Here is a 21,060-nt window from a genome sequence, read left to right on the forward strand (position 1 = left end):
GTCTTTCCAGCCCCAATCTTGGCCTCCCGTTCCTGTCCTGAACATGTCTTCTGTCCCCTGGAGGTGGGTCCCTAACTTACAGACTGAAATTGTATATATTGATACCTCCACAAACAAGTGTACAGAGCTGCTCACGCTGTCAGCCACTCGGAGGCACTGTGACAGGGCACAGGATGTGCGATACGCTCACATACACGTGCTTGCACACAAGTGCTGCCCTTGCCAGACCCACAAAGACCTCCTGACACGCAGTACCTCAGGTCACACTGCTAGGTCTCCACATTCCGTCCTACACAGCCCTTGGTGAGCATCCCGGAAATGTTTATTGAGCAAATGCTGTGCCTGGTACACATGCTGTCGCACCGCCTCAGAACCACCCTGCATGGTGCACAATCACATGAGCATAGCCTCACATGTTGCCCCAGCACACCCCGTTGCACACATACCCCCACGTCCTCTCATACAGTCACTGGTGCCCCGTTTCTCACAGTTGCCTCATGTCGTGCACACCATCTCTCAGAACCTCACCCCCATGGTCACCACCTCACAGAGCAGTCGGCCACTACACAGTCTCTGCCCATGATGTGTGCATGTACACGCCATATCATACACCCTGGTTGCTGTCACACGTGGTCTCACATACTAGTACACTCTTATACTTGCACATCATAACCCACTATCATGAAGGGTGACACGTGCTGTCTCACACGGCCTCACGCCATCACCAGAGAACCACAGGCACCGTTGCACACCCCTCCTACCACGGCTCTTTATTCAGTCCCACTCAGACTCACACCTCCAACTTCAGGACTCTGATGATTTATTTTACAAATCATTGATGGCCCAGACCAAGAGCTGTGGGGGGCCCAGAGGTTGGGTTGTAGAGAGACTGCTGGCTCCACGCGGAGAGGGACCCTTCCTCTGCTCTGAGTCATGCTCTGTGTCCTCATGGGCTGAGTGGTGCCTCCACAGCGCTGGTGGTGGTGGGAGGCATGGGGCCTGTGGGGAAGGAGCCTGTGGGTGAACCCAACAGGGGCCCGGGGAAAGGCATGAGGTGACTGACAGGTTCTGACAGCACCCCGGGGCCCAGGCCTTGGTAGAGATGGGCAGTACCAGGTGGGCCCAATGTCAAGCCTGAGGCCACTTCCCCACAATTCCCACCATCGCTGCCCCCAGCCACCACCATGAAGCCACCAGCCGGAGCATCACCTGGTCCAGTGCCTCCCAGGCTTGACACTGGCTTCTTTTCTTTCTGTGATGGCCTGGGTTTTCTAGACTTTATACCACCCTTCTGCACGGTCCGTGGTCGGTTCACCTGATGAAAGAGAGGCCATGAGTGTTCCCCGACCTCAGACATCTGCCTCTGTGTCTCCACCAGGGACACCCTCTCCACCCCACTCCTTCAGAGTCGGGAACTGGGTCAAGGACTAGGGGAGCAGGCCCCAGCTGTGGCCCAGATAATGCCCTAAGGAGTCATGAGCTTGTGAGGCCCTAAGCAATGGAAAGGCTGAGGGAGCCTCTAGCCATAGGACTAGCTGATGGCTGGAGGGGAGGGGGAAGGAAATGAGAAATGGAGGAGAGAGAAGGGAGCAGGAGGGAAAAGACAGGCAGGGAGGAGATGAAGGTGTAGAGAAGAGAAGGGTGATAGGGAAGGAGGAGGGAGTAGAATAACAGGGAGAAGAGAAAAAGGGAGATAGGAAGAATACAGGAAAGGAAAAGGAGAAGGAAGGCCAGGTTAGTGGGATGGGGGTGCAGGGGGCAGGCTCCAAGAGGCAGGGCGCACCTGGTGTCGCTTGTAATAAAGGCCGCAGGCGTTGCACACGGGGTCTCTATTGGCATTCAGCCGCCACACTGCCGCGATGGTTGTCTGGCAGTTGGTGCACTGGGCACCTGCCCGCTTGCTGACCTTCTGGGGGCAGCAAGAAAATGAGGGTCAGTGCACTGGTGGGTGGAGGACCCAGGAGGTGAGGGTCAGGGTGCAGGCAGGGCTTCCTGGACAAGGCATAGACTGAGGGTGCTCTGAGGGGCGAGGACATGGCCTCCTGTCCCGGGGCTTTCCAAATGGCGTGGGGTGCTTCATCAGTGGTTCTCAGCGTTGGCGGACATTGGACTCACTTGGGGAGTCGAAAACAATCCTGATGCCCAGGCAGCGCCCCAGACCAAGTAAATCAACCCATCTCGGGAGGGCCCCACGGTGATCCCAGTGTGTAGCCAAGGATGAAAACTGCTGTGCAGGGAGTGGACGGCGTGCCTGCTTGCAGCCCGAGGGTGGGCTGAGGGTAGACACTCCAGTACAGAGCTGGGTCCCTGAGTGGATGGGGCAGGGAGGGGGGATGTGGGTTCTCATAGAGTGTGAGGGCAGAGATCCCTGCCCGGAGTGAGAACAGGGTACCTGGGTGAGGGGAGGCCGGCCTGGGCTCTTACCCGGCGCCTTTGGGGCTTGTTCTGCCTAGTCATCGTCTGACCACCGGCATTGCACAGGTGGCACTGTGGAGCGGCTTTCGCTCTGCCGGACTTTCGCTCTGCCGGACTTTCGCTGTGCCTGGTACACATGCTGTCACACCTTCTCAGAACCACCCTGCATGGCGCACAATCCCAGGGCTCTGGTGAGGTGGACAGGGGGCAAGAGGGACCAGGCTCAGCCCAACTTTGCCTTGGACCCCATACCCCTCCTCAACCTCCCTGTCCCTTTGGGGGAGCCTCACCACAGGTGGACAGGGGTAGGGTTCCTTGGAGGTTGGGGGAGGAATAGACCGCTGGATTGGGGGTGCTTCTGGTTGGAGGAAAGAAGCTCCTGGGAAAGTCGGGGGGCCCGTAGGCACTGCTGGGGACAGGGATGGAGGAAGGCACCGCAGGCCCCAGCGCCAACAGGTCCGGACGCAGTGGCGGTGTCCTGATGTTCTCTAGGAAGGTGCCTCTTGCATAGGAATCTTCTAAGGCCTGGGGATCGGTGTACTCCCAGGTGGGGCTCACAGTTGCGGGAGGGTACAGCCCCGTGCTGCCATAGGCCCAGCTGGTGTATGCTGAGCCTCCTGGGGTCCCCTCCAGACAGCAGAGGCATGCATTAACCTGGAAGACTGTTTGGGGTGTGGGTGGGTATGGGAAGGAAGAAAGAAGGGAACAGAAGGTCTGAAGCCATCCTGCTTTCAAGATGCAGTGATTCCCAACAGCCCCACATGGTGGCCAGCCTTCCCACCTTCCTTCCCATAGGTTGCCAGAGCAGCTGCTGGCCATTGGGTGACTCCTGGGTCTGAGCCCCACTGGTCACTCTGGCAGCTGCAGTCACCAGCAGCCTTTTCCCAATGGGCTTTTAGCATAACTTTGTGGAGCCCCATGGGCCACTCAACTAGGGTCACCCCCACCTCCTTACCGTATTCATTCCCAATGAGGCAGTCTGGGGATGTACGTTCCCAGGTCTGCACATACACAGGGAACGTGACCCACATAGCCTCGTGAAGGCTTCTGGCCATTTCTAAGATGGCTTCTTTGTGAGATTCTACCCTAGCTATGGGTCTCCATGGCAACCCCAGCAACATGGAACCCTGCCAGGATAGCCAGTGCAGCCGCTGCCTGCATGTGCTCCAACTGGGGCTGGGGATCCAACCTAAACCCAGGTGCATGCCCTTGTCTGGGAATCAAACCCGAGACCCTTCGGTGCACAAGCCCATGCTCTAACCACTGAGAACACCAGCCAGTGCTCATAAGAGGGCCCATTAGAGGTTCCTATGGGCCAGGCCTGGAAGTTGCATATGCCACTCTGCTCACTCGATTGATCAGATCTGTCGCATGTCCACATGTCATTGCAAGGGAGGCTGGGAAAGTGAGTGAGTCAGGAAGAAAGGGGAGCAGGGTTGAAAGGCCTATAGCAGTGCCTGCTACAGGATTCTGTAGACTCCCCAGAGCTACGCTGTTTCATGTGGTGGCCACTAGCCACAGTCAAGACAGTGGCTCCTGTACAAGGGGAGGGCAAGGCTTCCAGACCAAGGCTGTCAGAGGGAGTCACATCAGGGCTTCCTATACAGGGTCAGGAGGGTGTTTCCAGAGGGCAAGTTTAGGGGTTCCTATGAACGATCAGATCAGAGATTCCTGAAACGGGTCAAGTTACGGATTTCTGTTGGAAGTCAGGGAAAGGTTTCTGCAGAATTCGGTTATAGGCTCCAGCACTGTTATAGGCTAGGCTTCCTGTAGGCCATGGAGTAAGGATAGGATTAGGTCAGTAAGCCCTGTACAGCAAGTATGTCAAACTCAAAGGCTATCACGGGCCAAATAAACAAGGTTTAAGTTTATGTGGGCCGCAAAAAAAACACACAAAACCTTCAATTTTCGTAGGAACATAGGATTATTTCGATAGAGACATGCTGATTACAAAGGGTTGAAATAAATGAGTCATTGTTAACATAAAATAATAGAACATTTTAAGAAAAAGTAATATTTTTTCTTGAACATTAACTTACCAGACACTGAATAACTGCACAAATTTATAAGCGTAATGCAAATCTATTTTTCTTCTTCTCTGAAAGCAAAATATTTCCTGTTATGCACACCAAACAAGTCAGTACAAGACTAATGATGTGGCAACCGGCCGCTAAAATATGTGCTGCTAGTATCAGTGGAGAGAAATGGTGCACCTGCACATAAGGTACGTAAGGAAAATGAATGCCACACAATTATAGTAATCAGTCATTAGTGAATGTTGTAGTTCGGTATTCATAATCCTGTATAATAAAAGCCCAGAGACCGAATGGTGGAACGACCAATCGACCAGTGGCTATGACATGCACTGACCCCCAGGGGGCAGACGCTCAACGCAGGAGCTGCCCCCTGGGGAGTCCGTGCACTACCACAGTGGGAGTGCTGCTTGGCTGACTGGAGGCTGGGAGGTAGGTTCATGGCCACCGTGGGACTGAGGCCTACTCGGCCGCCTCAGTGCTATTGTCCCTGAGCCTGGCCCTGACCGGGTCCCCTGGAGAAGCTAGTGCTCCAGCGCCACGGAAGATGCCAGACCAGGGAGCAGCCACTCAGAGGGTGGGTCCACAGCCACTCTGCAGACTGGGATGAGCAGGCTGATCCCCACAGGCCACACCCCCCAACAGTGCTCAAATCCTGTGCACCCGGCCTCTAGTTATGTATAACAGGATATTCTAAAAATTAAGTTATGAAAATTTTTTTCTTAATTGTTTTATTGCTTAAAGTATTACAAAGGGTATTACATATGTGTCCATTTTTTCCCCCCGCCCTTGACAATCCCCTGGCCTCCCCTACCCCCCAGTGTCTTATGTCCATTGGTTATGCTTATATGCATGCATACAAGTCCTTCGGTTGATCTCTTACCCCCCTGCCTCCTGCCCCCCAACCCTCCCCGGCCTTCTCGCTGTAGTTTGCCAGTCTGTTCGAGGCTGCTCTGCCTTTGTATCTATTTTTGTTCATAAGTTTATAATGGTCTTTATTATCCATAAATGAGTGAGATCATGTGGTATTTTTCCTTCATTGACTGGCTTATTTCACTTAGCATAATGCTCTCCAGTTCCATCCATGCTGTTGCAAATGGTAAGAGTTCCTTCCTTTTTAGAGCAGCATAGTATTCCATCATGTAGATGTACCACTGTTTTCTAATCCATTCATCTACTGGTGGGCACTTAAGCTGTTTCCAGATCTTAGCTATGGTGAATTGTGCTGCTATGAACATAGGGGTGCATATATCCTTTCTGACTGGTGTTTCTGGTTTCTTGGGATATACTCCTAGAAGTGGGATCACGGGGTCAAATGGGAATTCCATTTTTACCTTTTTGAGGAAACTCCATACTGTCTTCCATAGTGGCTGCACCAGTCTGCATTCCCACCAGCAGTGCACGAGGGTTCCTTTTTCTCCACATCCTCTCCAGCACTTGTCGTTTGTTGATTTGTTGATGATTGCCAGTCTGACAGGTGTGAGATGGTACCTCACTGTTGTTTTGATTTGCATCTCTCGGATGATTAGTGACTTTGAGCATGTTTTCATATGTCTCTTGGCTTTCTGAATGTCCTCTTTTGAAAAGTGTCCACTTAGGTCCTTTGCCCATTTTTTGATTGGATTGTTTATCTTCCTTTTGTTAAGTTGTATGAGTTCCTTATAAATGTTGGAGATTAAACCCTTATCGGTGATAACATTGGCAAATATGTTCTCCCATGCAGTGGGCTTTCTTGTTTTGTTGATGGTTTCTTTTGCTGTGCAGAAGCTTTTAATTTGATGTAGTCCCATTTGTTCATTTTCTCTTTAGTTTCAAGTGCCCTAGGCGCTGTATCGGTGAAGAAATTGCTTTGGCATATGTCTGAGATTTTGTTGCCTTTGGATTCCTCTAGTATTTTTATGGTTTCCTGTCTTACATTTAAGTCCTTTATCCATTTTGAGTTTATTTTTGTGTATGGTGTAAGTTGGTGGTCTAGTCTCATTTTCTTGCATGTATCTGTCCAATTGTCCCAACACCATTTATTGAAGAGACTGTCTTGACTCCATTGTATGTTCTCGCCTCCTTTGTCAAATATTAATTGAGCACATTGGTTCAGGTTGATTTCTGGGCTCTCTATTCTATTCCATTGATCTGTATGTCTGTTCTTGTGCCAGTACCAGGCAGTTTTGAGAACAGTGGCTTTGTAATACAGCTTGATATCAGGTATTGAGATCCCACCTGCTTTGTTCTTTCTCAGGATCGCTGCAGCTATTCGGGGTCTTTTTTTGTTGTTGTTGTTAAAAAATATATTTTATTGATTTTTCACAGAGAGGAAGGGAGAGAGATAGAGAGAGTTAGAAACATCGATGAGAGAGAAACATCAATCAGCTGCCTCCTGCACATCCCCCACCGGGGATGTGCCCCCAACCCAGGTACATGCCCTTGACCGGAATCGAACCCGGGACCTCTCAGTCCGCAGGTTGACGCTCTATCCACTGAGCCAAACCGGTTTCGGCGACGGGGTCTTTTTTTATTCCAGATGAATTTTTGGAGAGTTCGTTCTAGGTCTGTGAAATATGCCATTGGTAGGTTATGAAATTTTTATTAAAACGTTTCTTACATACCGTTATATTGGCTGGGCTGCAACAATATTTGTTGTGGGTGCATGCGGCCTGCGGGCCACAAGTTTGACATACTTGCTGTACAGTGTCTGGGCAGGGGGTCCTGTGCCAGGTGAGGCTGTAGATGCCTGTATAGGATGAGGTCTGGACTTAAAGCAGGGGGTCAGGACAGGCGCCTCACCACAGGTTCAGGAAAGGATTTTCCATGTAAGTTCAAGACTGTGGTTCATGTTGAGAGTTGGATCACAGGTTCCTGTGGACTCTGCGGGGTGGGGCGTGAGGTAGGGATTGTTGTGCAAAGTGACATCCGGGGCCATTGTCAACAATGTAAGCAAGGCTCCTGAACTTAATCAGGATTCCCAAAGAGTTTAAAGATGGGGCTTTCTTTAAAAAAAAACAAAAACAAACACACACACATATTTTTATTGATTTCAAAGAGGAAAGGAGAGGGAGAGAGAGATAGAAACATCAGTGATGAGAGAGATTCATGGATCGGCTGCCTCCTACATGCACCTCACTGGGGTTCGAGCCTGCAACCTGGGCATGTGCCATGATCAAGAATCCAACCATGTCCTCATGGTTCATGGGTTGATGCTCAACCACTGAGCCACACCAGCCGGACTAGAGTATTTTTTCAGGTGTTCATGAAGGAAAGCACCTGAGCCTTCCAGCTGTTGTTGACCACAGTGAGCACTCAGGAAACGGTGCTGGTTGCAGGGTGGAGGCTACACCACGGAGCCTGGCTCAGCCCTGTGCCACCAGCTGTGTGGCCTTGGGAGAGACGCTTAACCTGTCTGGGTTAGGATGTCACCTGACTCCACGCATGCTCCGATGTGAGGGTTTGTTCCATGGAAGAACAGATTCCACTTTAGGGGGAGCAGTTCACCCAGGTGAAGGGGTGTGTTGGGGAGGGAGTTGGCACTGTGGGGAGATCCCCCCCCGGGGTCTAAATATTCCCCCTAGAGGTTATTCTGTTCTCCTAATCTCCCCCTCCTTCTCTACCATTTCCCATAGGGCTGCAGGCCGAGCTGGGCTGAGAGAGATAAGAGATGAGTGTCAGGAGGGCCCATGGACAACCCCACGGTCCCAGACTGGCCTTCTGCCCTTCTTGCTGGCTGTCTTTCCAGCCCCAATCTTGGCCTCCCGTTCCTGTCCTGAACATGTCTTCTGTCCCCTGGAGGTGGGTCCCTAACTTACAGACTGAAATTGTATATATTGATACCTCCACAAACAAGTGTACAGAGCTGCTCACGCTGTCAGCCACTCGGAGGCACTGTGACAGGGCACAGGATGTGCGATACGCTCACATACACGTGCTTGCACACAAGTGCTGCCCTTGCCAGACCCACAAAGACCTCCTGACACGCAGTACCTCAGGTCACACTGCTAGGTCTCCACATTCCGTCCTACACAGCCCTTGGTGAGCATCCCGGAAATGTTTATTGAGCAAATGCTGTGCCTGGTACACATGCTGTCGCACCGCCTCAGAACCACCCTGCATGGTGCACAATCACATGAGCATAGCCTCACATGTTGCCCCAGCACACCCCGTTGCACACATACCCCCACGTCCTCTCATACAGTCACTGGTGCCCCGTTTCTCACAGTTGCCTCATGTCGTGCACACCATCTCTCAGAACCTCACCCCCATGGTCACCACCTCACAGAGCAGTCGGCCACTACACAGTCTCTGCCCATGATGTGTGCATGTACACGCCATATCATACACCCTGGTTGCTGTCACACGTGGTCTCACATACTAGTACACTCTTATACTTGCACATCATAACCCACTATCATGAAGGGTGACACGTGCTGTCTCACACGGCCTCACGCCATCACCAGAGAACCACAGGCACCGTTGCACACCCCTCCTACCACGGCTCTTTATTCAGTCCCACTCAGACTCACACCTCCAACTTCAGGACTCTGATGATTTATTTTACAAATCATTGATGGCCCAGACCAAGAGCTGTGGGGGGCCCAGAGGTTGGGTTGTAGAGAGACTGCTGGCTCCACGCGGAGAGGGACCCTTCCTCTGCTCTGAGTCATGCTCTGTGTCCTCATGGGCTGAGTGGTGCCTCCACAGCGCTGGTGGTGGTGGGAGGCATGGGGCCTGTGGGGAAGGAGCCTGTGGGTGAACCCAACAGGGGCCCGGGGAAAGGCATGAGGTGACTGACAGGTTCTGACAGCACCCCGGGGCCCAGGCCTTGGTAGAGATGGGCAGTACCAGGTGGGCCCAATGTCAAGCCTGAGGCCACTTCCCCACAATTCCCACCATCGCTGCCCCCAGCCACCACCATGAAGCCACCAGCCGGAGCATCACCTGGTCCAGTGCCTCCCAGGCTTGACACTGGCTTCTTTTCTTTCTGTGATGGCCTGGGTTTTCTAGACTTTATACCACCCTTCTGCACGGTCCGTGGTCGGTTCACCTGATGAAAGAGAGGCCATGAGTGTTCCCCGACCTCAGACATCTGCCTCTGTGTCTCCACCAGGGACACCCTCTCCACCCCACTCCTTCAGAGTCGGGAACTGGGTCAAGGACTAGGGGAGCAGGCCCCAGCTGTGGCCCAGATAATGCCCTAAGGAGTCATGAGCTTGTGAGGCCCTAAGCAATGGAAAGGCTGAGGGAGCCTCTAGCCATAGGACTAGCTGATGGCTGGAGGGGAGGGGGAAGGAAATGAGAAATGGAGGAGAGAGAAGGGAGCAGGAGGGAAAAGACAGGCAGGGAGGAGATGAAGGTGTAGAGAAGAGAAGGGTGATAGGGAAGGAGGAGGGAGTAGAATAACAGGGAGAAGAGAAAAAGGGAGATAGGAAGAATACAGGAAAGGAAAAGGAGAAGGAAGGCCAGGTTAGTGGGATGGGGGTGCAGGGGGCAGGCTCCAAGAGGCAGGGCGCACCTGGTGTCGCTTGTAATAAAGGCCGCAGGCGTTGCACACGGGGTCTCTATTGGCATTCAGCCGCCACACTGCCGCGATGGTTGTCTGGCAGTTGGTGCACTGGGCACCTGCCCGCTTGCTGACCTTCTGGGGGCAGCAAGAAAATGAGGGTCAGTGCACTGGTGGGTGGAGGACCCAGGAGGTGAGGGTCAGGGTGCAGGCAGGGCTTCCTGGACAAGGCATAGACTGAGGGTGCTCTGAGGGGCGAGGACATGGCCTCCTGTCCCGGGGCTTTCCAAATGGCGTGGGGTGCTTCATCAGTGGTTCTCAGCGTTGGCGGACATTGGACTCACTTGGGGAGTCGAAAACAATCCTGATGCCCAGGCAGCGCCCCAGACCAAGTAAATCAACCCATCTCGGGAGGGCCCCACGGTGATCCCAGTGTGTAGCCAAGGATGAAAACTGCTGTGCAGGGAGTGGACGGCGTGCCTGCTTGCAGCCCGAGGGTGGGCTGAGGGTAGACACTGCTGTACAGAGCTGGGTCCCTGAGTGGATGGGGCAGGGAGGGGGGATGTGGGTTCTCATAGAGTGTGAGGGCAGAGATCCCTGCCCGGAGTGAGAACAGGGTACCTGGGTGAGGGGAGGCCGGCCTGGGCTCTTACCCGGCGCCTTTGGGGCTTGTTCTGCCTAGTCATCGTCTGACCACCGGCATTGCACAGGTGGCACTGTGGAGCGGCTTTCGCTCTGCCGGACTTTCGCTCTGCCGGACTTTCGCTGTGCCTGGTACACATGCTGTCACACCTTCTCAGAACCACCCTGCATGGCGCACAATCCCAGGGCTCTGGTGAGGTGGACAGGGGGCAAGAGGGACCAGGCTCAGCCCAACTTTGCCTTGGACCCCATACCCCTCCTCAACCTCCCTGTCCCTTTGGGGGAGCCTCACCACAGGTGGACAGGGGTAGGGTTCCTTGGAGGTTGGGGGAGGAATAGACCGCTGGATTGGGGGTGCTTCTGGTTGGAGGAAAGAAGCTCCTGGGAAAGTCGGGGGGCCCGTAGGCACTGCTGGGGACAGGGATGGAGGAAGGCACCGCAGGCCCCAGCGCCAACAGGTCCGGACGCAGTGGCGGTGTCCTGATGTTCTCTAGGAAGGTGCCTCTTGCATAGGAATCTTCTAAGGCCTGGGGATCGGTGTACTCCCAGGTGGGGCTCACAGTTGCGGGAGGGTACAGCCCCGTGCTGCCATAGGCCCAGCTGGTGTATGCTGAGCCTCCTGGGGTCCCCTCCAGACAGCAGAGGCATGCATTAACCTGGAAGACTGTTTGGGGTGTGGGTGGGTATGGGAAGGAAGAAAGAAGGGAACAGAAGGTCTGAAGCCATCCTGCTTTCAAGATGCAGTGATTCCCAACAGCCCCACATGGTGGCCAGCCTTCCCACCTTCCTTCCCATAGGTTGCCAGAGCAGCTGCTGGCCATTGGGTGACTCCTGGGTCTGAGCCCCACTGGTCACTCTGGCAGCTGCAGTCACCAGCAGCCTTTTCCCAATGGGCTTTTAGCATAACTTTGTGGAGCCCCATGGGCCACTCAACTAGGGTCACCCCCACCTCCTTACCGTATTCATTCCCAATGAGGCAGTCTGGGGATGTACGTTCCCAGGTCTGCACATACACAGGGAACGTGACCCACATAGCCTCGTGAAGGCTTCTGGCCATTTCTAAGATGGCTTCTTTGTGAGATTCTACCCTAGCTATGGGTCTCCATGGCAACCCCAGCAACATGGAACCCTGCCAGGATAGCCAGTGCAGCCGCTGCCTGCATGTGCTCCAACTGGGGCTGGGGATCCAACCTAAACCCAGGTGCATGCCCTTGTCTGGGAATCAAACCCGAGACCCTTCGGTGCACAAGCCCATGCTCTAACCACTGAGAACACCAGCCAGTGCTCATAAGAGGGCCCATTAGAGGTTCCTATGGGCCAGGCCTGGAAGTTGCATATGCCACTCTGCTCACTCGATTGATCAGATCTGTCGCATGTCCACATGTCATTGCAAGGGAGGCTGGGAAAGTGAGTGAGTCAGGAAGAAAGGGGAGCAGGGTTGAAAGGCCTATAGCAGTGCCTGCTACAGGATTCTGTAGACTCCCCAGAGCTACGCTGTTTCATGTGGTGGCCACTAGCCACAGTCAAGACAGTGGCTCCTGTACAAGGGGAGGGCAAGGCTTCCAGACCAAGGCTGTCAGAGGGAGTCACATCAGGGCTTCCTATACAGGGTCAGGAGGGTGTTTCCAGAGGGCAAGTTTAGGGGTTCCTATGAACGATCAGATCAGAGATTCCTGAAACGGGTCAAGTTACGGATTTCTGTTGGAAGTCAGGGAAAGGTTTCTGCAGAATTCGGTTATAGGCTCCAGCACTGTTATAGGCTAGGCTTCCTGTAGGCCATGGAGTAAGGATAGGATTAGGTCAGTAAGCCCTGTACAGCAAGTATGTCAAACTCAAAGGCTATCACGGGCCAAATAAACAAGGTTTAAGTTTATGTGGGCCGCAAAAAAAACACACAAAACCTTCAATTTTCGTAGGAACATAGGATTATTTCGATAGAGACATGCTGATTACAAAGGGTTGAAATAAATGAGTCATTGTTAACATAAAATAATAGAACATTTTAAGAAAAAGTAATATTTTTTCTTGAACATTAACTTACCAGACACTGAATAACTGCACAAATTTATAAGCGTAATGCAAATCTATTTTTCTTCTTCTCTGAAAGCAAAATATTTCCTGTTATGCACACCAAACAAGTCAGTACAAGACTAATGATGTGGCAACCGGCCGCTAAAATATGTGCTGCTAGTATCAGTGGAGAGAAATGGTGCACCTGCACATAAGGTACGTAAGGAAAATGAATGCCACACAATTATAGTAATCAGTCATTAGTGAATGTTGTAGTTCGGTATTCATAATCCTGTATAATAAAAGCCCAGAGACCGAATGGTGGAACGACCAATCGACCAGTGGCTATGACATGCACTGACCCCCAGGGGGCAGACGCTCAACGCAGGAGCTGCCCCCTGGGGAGTCCGTGCACTACCACAGTGGGAGTGCTGCTTGGCTGACTGGAGGCTGGGAGGTAGGTTCATGGCCACCGTGGGACTGAGGCCTACTCGGCCGCCTCAGTGCTATTGTCCCTGAGCCTGGCCCTGACCGGGTCCCCTGGAGAAGCTAGTGCTCCAGCGCCACGGAAGATGCCAGACCAGGGAGCAGCCACTCAGAGGGTGGGTCCACAGCCACTCTGCAGACTGGGATGAGCAGGCTGATCCCCACAGGCCACACCCCCCAACAGTGCTCAAATCCTGTGCACCCGGCCTCTAGTTATGTATAACAGGATATTCTAAAAATTAAGTTATGAAAATTTTTTTCTTAATTGTTTTATTGCTTAAAGTATTACAAAGGGTATTACATATGTGTCCATTTTTTCCCCCCGCCCTTGACAATCCCCTGGCCTCCCCTACCCCCCAGTGTCTTATGTCCATTGGTTATGCTTATATGCATGCATACAAGTCCTTCGGTTGATCTCTTACCCCCCTGCCTCCTGCCCCCCAACCCTCCCCGGCCTTCTCGCTGTAGTTTGCCAGTCTGTTCGAGGCTGCTCTGCCTTTGTATCTATTTTTGTTCATAAGTTTATAATGGTCTTTATTATCCATAAATGAGTGAGATCATGTGGTATTTTTCCTTCATTGACTGGCTTATTTCACTTAGCATAATGCTCTCCAGTTCCATCCATGCTGTTGCAAATGGTAAGAGTTCCTTCCTTTTTAGAGCAGCATAGTATTCCATCATGTAGATGTACCACTGTTTTCTAATCCATTCATCTACTGGTGGGCACTTAAGCTGTTTCCAGATCTTAGCTATGGTGAATTGTGCTGCTATGAACATAGGGGTGCATATATCCTTTCTGACTGGTGTTTCTGGTTTCTTGGGATATACTCCTAGAAGTGGGATCACGGGGTCAAATGGGAATTCCATTTTTACCTTTTTGAGGAAACTCCATACTGTCTTCCATAGTGGCTGCACCAGTCTGCATTCCCACCAGCAGTGCACGAGGGTTCCTTTTTCTCCACATCCTCTCCAGCACTTGTCGTTTGTTGATTTGTTGATGATTGCCAGTCTGACAGGTGTGAGATGGTACCTCACTGTTGTTTTGATTTGCATCTCTCGGATGATTAGTGACTTTGAGCATGTTTTCATATGTCTCTTGGCTTTCTGAATGTCCTCTTTTGAAAAGTGTCCACTTAGGTCCTTTGCCCATTTTTTGATTGGATTGTTTATCTTCCTTTTGTTAAGTTGTATGAGTTCCTTATAAATGTTGGAGATTAAACCCTTATCGGTGATAACATTGGCAAATATGTTCTCCCATGCAGTGGGCTTTCTTGTTTTGTTGATGGTTTCTTTTGCTGTGCAGAAGCTTTTAATTTGATGTAGTCCCATTTGTTCATTTTCTCTTTAGTTTCAAGTGCCCTAGGCGCTGTATCGGTGAAGAAATTGCTTTGGCATATGTCTGAGATTTTGTTGCCTTTGGATTCCTCTAGTATTTTTATGGTTTCCTGTCTTACATTTAAGTCCTTTATCCATTTTGAGTTTATTTTTGTGTATGGTGTAAGTTGGTGGTCTAGTCTCATTTTCTTGCATGTATCTGTCCAATTGTCCCAACACCATTTATTGAAGAGACTGTCTTGACTCCATTGTATGTTCTCGCCTCGTTTGTCAAATATTAATTGAGCACATTGGTTCAGGTTGATTTCTGGGCTCTCTATTCTATTCCATTGATCTGTATGTCTGTTCTTGTGCCAGTACCAGGCAGTTTTGAGAACAGTGGCTTTGTAATACAGCTTGATATCAGGTATTGAGATCCCACCTGCTTTGTTCTTTCTCAGGATCGCTGCAGCTATTCGGGGTCTTTTTTTGTTGTTGTTGTTAAAAAATATATTTTATTGATTTTTCACAGAGAGGAAGGGAGAGAGATAGAGAGAGTTAGAAACATCGATGAGAGAGAAACATCAATCAGCTGCCTCCTGCACATCCCCCACCGGGGATGTGCCCCCAACCCAGGTACATGCCCTTGACCGGAATCGAACCCGGGACCTCTCAGTCCGCAGGTTGACGCTCTATCCACTGAGCCAAACCGGTTTCGGCGACGGGGTCTTTTTTTATTCCAGATGAATTTTTGGAGAGTTCGTTCTAGGTCTGTGAAATATGCCATTGGTAGGTTATGAAATTTTTATTAAAACGTTTCTTACATACCGTTATATTGGCTGGGCTGCAACAATATTTGTTGTGGGTGCATGCGGCCTGCGGGCCACAAGTTTGACATACTTGCTGTACAGTGTCTGGGCAGGGGGTCCTGTGCCAGGTGAGGCTGTAGATGCCTGTATAGGATGAGGTCTGGACTTAAAGCAGGGGGTCAGGACAGGCGCCTCACCACAGGTTCAGGAAAGGATTTTCCATGTAAGTTCAAGACTGTGGTTCATGTTGAGAGTTGGATCACAGGTTCCTGTGGACTCTGCGGGGTGGGGCGTGAGGTAGGGATTGTTGTGCAAAGTGACATCCGGGGCCATTGTCAACAATGTAAGCAAGGCTCCTGAACTTAATCAGGATTCCCAAAGAGTTTAAAGATGGGGCTTTCTTTAAAAAAAAACAAAAACAAACACACACACATATTTTTATTGATTTCAAAGAGGAAAGGAGAGGGAGAGAGAGATAGAAACATCAGTGATGAGAGAGATTCATGGATCGGCTGCCTCCTACATGCACCTCACTGGGGTTCGAGCCTGCAACCTGGGCATGTGCCATGATCAAGAATCCAACCATGTCCTCATGGTTCATGGGTTGATGCTCAACCACTGAGCCACACCAGCCGGACTAGAGTATTTTTTCAGGTGTTCATGAAGGAAAGCACCTGAGCCTTCCAGCTGTTGTTGACCACAGTGAGCACTCAGGAAACGGTGCTGGTTGCAGGGTGGAGGCTACACCACGGAGCCTGGCTCAGCCCTGTGCCACCAGCTGTGTGGCCTTGGGAGAGACGCTTAACCTGTCTGGGTTAGGATGTCACCTGACTCCACGCATGCTCCGATGTGAGGGTTTGTTCCATGGAAGAACAGATTCCACTTTAGGGGGAGCAGTTCACCCAGGTGAAGGGGTGTGTTGGGGAGGGAGTTGGCACTGTGGGGAGATCCCCCCCCCGGGGTCTAAATATTCCCCCTAGAGGTTATTCTGTTCTCCTAATCTCCCCCTCCTTCTCTACCATTTCCCACAGGGCTGCAGGCCGAGCTGGGCTGAGAGAGATAAGAGATGAGTGTCAGGAGGGCCCATGGACAACCCCACGGTCCCAGACTGGCCTTCTGCCCTTCTTGCTGGCTGTCTTTCCAGCCCCAATCTTGGCCTCCCGTTCCTGTCCTGAACATGTCTTCTGTCCCCTGGAGGTGGGTCCCTAACTTACAGACTGAAATTGTATATATTGATACCTCCACAAACAAGTGTACAGAGCTGCTCACGCTGTCAGCCACTCGGAGGCACTGTGACAGGGCACAGGATGTGCGATACGCTCACATACACGTGCTTGCACACAAGTGCTGCCCTTGCCAGACCCACAAAGACCTCCTGACACGCAGTACCTCAGGTCACACTGCTAGGTCTCCACATTCCGTCCTACACAGCCCTTGGTGAGCATCCCGGAAATGTTTATTGAGCAAATGCTGTGCCTGGTACACATGCTGTCGCACCGCCTCAGAACCACCCTGCATGGTGCACAATCACATGAGCATAGCCTCACATGTTGCCTCAGCACACCCCGTTGCACACATACCCCCACGTCCTCTCATACAGTCACTGGTGCCCCGTTTCTCACAGTTGCCTCATGTCGTGCACACCATCTCTCAGAACCTCACCCCCATGGTCACCACCTCACAGAGCAGTCGGCCACCACACTGTCTCTGCCCATGACGTGTGCAGGTACACGCCGTATCATACACCCTGGTTGCTGTCACACGCAGTCTCACATAAGAGTACACTCTTATACTTGCACATCATAACCCACTATCATGAAGGGTGACACGTGCTGTCTCACACGGCCTCACGCCATCACCAGAGAACCACAGGCACCGTTGCACACCCCTCCTACCACGGCTCTTTATTCAGTCCCACTCAGACTCACACCTCCAACTTCAGGACTTTGGTGCTTTATTTTACAAATCATTGAAGGTCCAAACCAAGGGGCGTGCCTAGCCCAGCGGGTTGGGTTGTAGAGAGACTGCTGGCTCCACGCGGAGAGGGACCCTACCCCTGCTCTGAGGACATGCTCTGTGTCCTCATGAGCTGAGTGGTGCCACCACAGTGCTGGTGGTGGTGGGAGGCATGGGGCCTGTGGGGAAGGAGCCTGTGGGTGAACCCAACAGGGGCCCAGGGAAAGGCATGAGGTGGCTGACAGGCCCTGACAGCACCACGGGGCCCAGGCCTTGGTAGAGATGGGCAGTACCAGGTGGGCCCAATGTCAAGCCTGAGGCCACTTCCCCAAAATTCCCACCATCGCTGCCCCCAGCCACCACCATGAAGCCACCAGCTGGTGCATCAGCTGGTCCTGTGCCTCCCAGGCTCGACCCTCGTTTCTTTTTTCCTTTTCCTGATGCCTTGCGGTTTCTAGTCTGGATACCATCCTTCCGCATGGTCAGTGGTCGGTTCACCTGATGAAAGAGAGGCCATGAGTGTTCCCCAACCTCAGACTTTTGCCTCCGTGTCTCCACTAGGGACACCCTTTCCACCCCACTCCTTAACAGTCGGGAACTGGGTCAAGGACTAGGGCAGCAGGCCCCAGCTGTGGCCCAGATAATGCCCTAAGGAGTCATGAGCTTGTGAGGCCCTAAGCCAGTGGAGCCTCTAACCATAGGACTAGCTGATGGCTGGAGGGGAGGGGGAAGGGGTGAGAAATGGAGGAGAGAGAAGGGAGCAGGAGGGAAAAGACAGGCTGGGATGAGATGAAGGTGTAGAGAAGAGAGGGATGAGGGGGAAAAGAGGGAGGAGAATAACAGGGAGAAGAGGGAAGGGAGATAGGAAGAATACAGGAATGGAAAGAAGGAGAAGGAATGGAGTGTTGGTGGGATGGGGGAGGGGCAGGTTTCAGGAGACAGGGCACACCTGGTGTAATTTGTAATAGAGTCCGCAGGCATTGCACACAGGGTCCCCACTGGCATTCCTCCGCCACAGTGTCGTGGTAGTTGTCTGGCAGTTGGTGCACTGGGTACCTGCCCGCTTGCTGACGATCTGGGGGCACCAAGAATGTGAGGGTCAGTGCATTGGGGGGTGGAGGACCCAGGAGGTGAGGGTCAGGGTGCAGGCAGGGCTTCCTGGACAAGGCATAGACTGAGGGTGCTCTGAGGGGCGAGGACATGGCCTCCTGTCCCGGGGCTTTCCAAATGGCGTGGGGTGCTTCATCAGTGGTTCTCAGCGTTGGCGGACATTGGACTCACTTGGGGAGTCGAAAACAATCCTGATGCCCAGGCAGCGCCCCAGACCAAGTAAATCAACCCATCTCGGGAGGGCCCCACGGTGATCCCAGTGTGTAGCCAAGGATGAAAACTGCTGTGCAGGGAGTGGACGGCGTGCCTGCTTGCAGCCCGAGGGTGGGCTGAGGGTAGACACTGCTGTACAGAGCTGGGTCCCTGAGTGGATGGGGCAGGGAGGGGGGATGTGGGTTCTCATAGAGTGTGAGGGCAGAGATCCCTGCCCGGAGTGAGAACAGAGTACCTGGGTGAGGGGAGGCCGGCCTGGGGTCTTACCAGGCGCTTTTTGGGCCGGATGAGGGGCCTGTTTTGCCCATTCATCTTGTGATAGAGGCCACAGGCATTGCACAGGTAGTGGCCTGTCCTGTCTCGCCGCCACAGTGGAGTTGCTGTTGCTCCGCAGTTCACACACTCCCTGGCCTCTGGTGAGGTGGACGGGACAAGAGGGAACCAGGTTCAGCCCAACATTGCCTTGGACCCCATCCCCCTCCTCAACCTCCCTGTCCCTTTGTGGGGACCTCACCACAGGTGGCCAGGGGCAGTGTTCCACGAAGCTTGGGGGAGGAATAGACCGCTGGATTGAGGGGGCTTCCGGTGGGCGAAAAGAAGTTATTGGGAAAGTCAGGGCCCCCATAGGCCGTGCTGGGGACAGGGATGGATGAAGGCACTGCAGGTCCCAGTGTCAAGAGGTCTGGGCTCAGTCGCTCTGTCTTTAATGTTTCTAGGAAACTGCCTTTTCCATCCGGATCTTCTGAGGCCTGGGGTGGGGAGTCCTCGCGGGTGGGGCACACAGTGGAGGGAGGGTAGAGCCCCGTCTTGCCATAGGCCCAGCTGGTGTATGGTGAGCCGCCTGGGATTCCCTCCATACAGTTGAGCAGTGGGTACACCTGGAAGACTGTTTGGGAGGGGGTGGGTATGGGAAGGAAGGAAGAAGGGGACAGAAGGTCTGAAGCCATCCTGCTTTCAAGATGCAGTGATTCCCAACAGCCCCACATGGTGGCCAGCCTTCCCACCTTCCTTCCCATAGGTTGCCAGAGCAGCTGCTGGCCATTGGGTGACTCCTGGGTCTGAGCCCCACTGGTTACTCTGGCAGCTGCAGCCACCAGCAGCCTTTTCCCAATGGGCTTTCAGCATAACTTTGTGGAGCCCCATGGGCCACTCAACTAGGGTTACCCCCACCTACTTACAACATTGATTCCCGATGTGGCAGGTTGAGGGATGGACAGTCCCGGGTCTGCACATACACAGGGAACATGGTCCACATACCTCGTGAAGGCTTCTGGCCATTTCCAAGATGGCCTTTGTGCGGTTCTACCCTAGGCAAGGGTCTCCATGGCAACCCCAACAGCATGGAACCCAAGCCAGAAAAACCACCCAAAGGAGTTACCTGGGGAGTGTCTGTAGGCCTCAGCATCCCTGTAGTAGGCCAGTGCAGCAGCTGCAGCCGAGGCGGTGTTTGGGGCAGTGGAGGAAGCTGCTGCATCCAAGCCTTCAGGCCCAGAGGGGAAGAAGACCCCTGACTCTGGTAGTGAGGACACCAGGGCAGGGTCCACAAACTGGGGTAGGGGCTCAGAGGTCCCCAGGGCCCCTAGGCCGGGGAACTCCATGGGGCCTCTGAGGTTTGACCTGTGAGGACAGGAGGGGTCCTCAGACACTGAAATCATTCCCCTTTCCTCTCCTCTCCACACCCTCTTTCCTCCTTTCTCCTCCCACTCCATCCACTCAATCTTTATATCCCTCCTTTCCATCTCTGTAGGTCCCTTCTTCCCCTCCCTCCTCTCTTTATTCCCTTACCACTCCTACCTCATCTCTCCCTAGTCTTCTCAATCCTCTAACTCCCCATTCTCCTCTCCTTTCCCATTCTCCTCCCCTTCTTGCCTCATATGTTTTTTCTTCTTCCCTCTTCCTCTCCCTCCTACACCCCCTTCTCTTTCTCCCTCCCTTTCCTTCTCTTCTTCCTCCTTCTCCCTTTCTTCTCTTCCCTCTTCCTCCTCCCTCCCTCCCATCTCTTCTTTTCCCTCCTCTCACTCAACTTCCCTTCTTTCTTCTCTCCTCTCCCCCTCTTCCTTCTCTTTCCACTCCTTCTTCCTCCTCACTCTCCCCCCTTCCCCTCCTCCTCTTCCTCTCCCTTACCCCCTCATCCTCTCTCCCTGGTCCCCTTTCTCTTCTCTCCTTCTATCTCTTCCTCCTTCTCTCCTCTCCTCCCCCTAAACCACCTTCTATCCCTTTCCCCCTTTGTTTTTTTTTAAAAATATTTTATTGATTTTTTACAGAGAGGAAGGGAGAGAGGTAGAGAGTTAGAAACATCGATGAGAGAGAAACATCGATCAGCTGCCTCCTGCACACTCCCCACTGGGGATGTGCCCGCAACCAAGGTACATGCCCCCGACTGGAATCGAACCTGGGACCTTTCAGTCCGCAGGCCGACACTCTGTCCCCTGAGCCAAACCGGTTTTGGCCCTTTCCCCCTTTCTACATCTCCTCCACTCCTCTCTCCTCTCCTCCTTTTTTTTCATCCTCCTCTCTCTCTCTTTCTGTTCATCTCTTTCTCTCTGCTCATTTTTTCCTCCTGTCCTCCTCTTCCTCTTCCTCT

The 21,060-nt window shown here is 52.7% G+C and overlaps 1 protein-coding gene across 1 annotated transcript; it reads right to left on the reverse strand.

Annotated features, from left to right (window-relative positions):
- Nucleotides 1-17,273: 17,273 nt before the first annotated feature.
- GATA1 (GATA binding protein 1) lies at nt 17,274-20,089 on the reverse strand. The gene is made up of 5 exons (XM_081080944.1): nt 19,855-20,089; nt 18,991-19,362; nt 18,744-18,889; nt 18,103-18,228; nt 17,274-17,651 (listed from the first exon to the last, which is right to left on the reverse strand). Exons 1-5 carry the CDS (start codon nt 20,072-20,074, stop codon nt 17,280-17,282), a joined length of 1,236 nt encoding a protein of 411 aa, XP_080937070.1. The 5' UTR covers nt 20,075-20,089; the 3' UTR covers nt 17,274-17,279.
- Nucleotides 20,090-21,060: the final 971 nt, after the last annotated feature.

The sequence above is a fragment of the Myotis nattereri genome (assembly GCF_964212035.1).
Source record: "Myotis nattereri genome assembly, chromosome: X".
Lineage (NCBI taxonomy): Eukaryota > Metazoa > Chordata > Mammalia > Chiroptera > Vespertilionidae > Myotis > Myotis nattereri.

Coding starts and splice junctions, on each gene's coding strand:
- GATA1 (XM_081080944.1), bottom strand. CDS start 20,074: ATGGAGTTCCCCGGCCTAGGGGCCCTGGGGACCTCTGAGCCCCTACCC. Junction 19,363..19,854: donor GGCCTACAGACACTCCCCAG/GTAACTCCTTTG, acceptor CCTCCCAAACAG/TCTTCCAGGTGTACCCACTG. Junction 18,890..18,990: donor ACTGCCCCTGGCCACCTGTG/GTGAGGTCCCCA, acceptor CCACCTCACCAG/AGGCCAGGGAGTGTGTGAAC.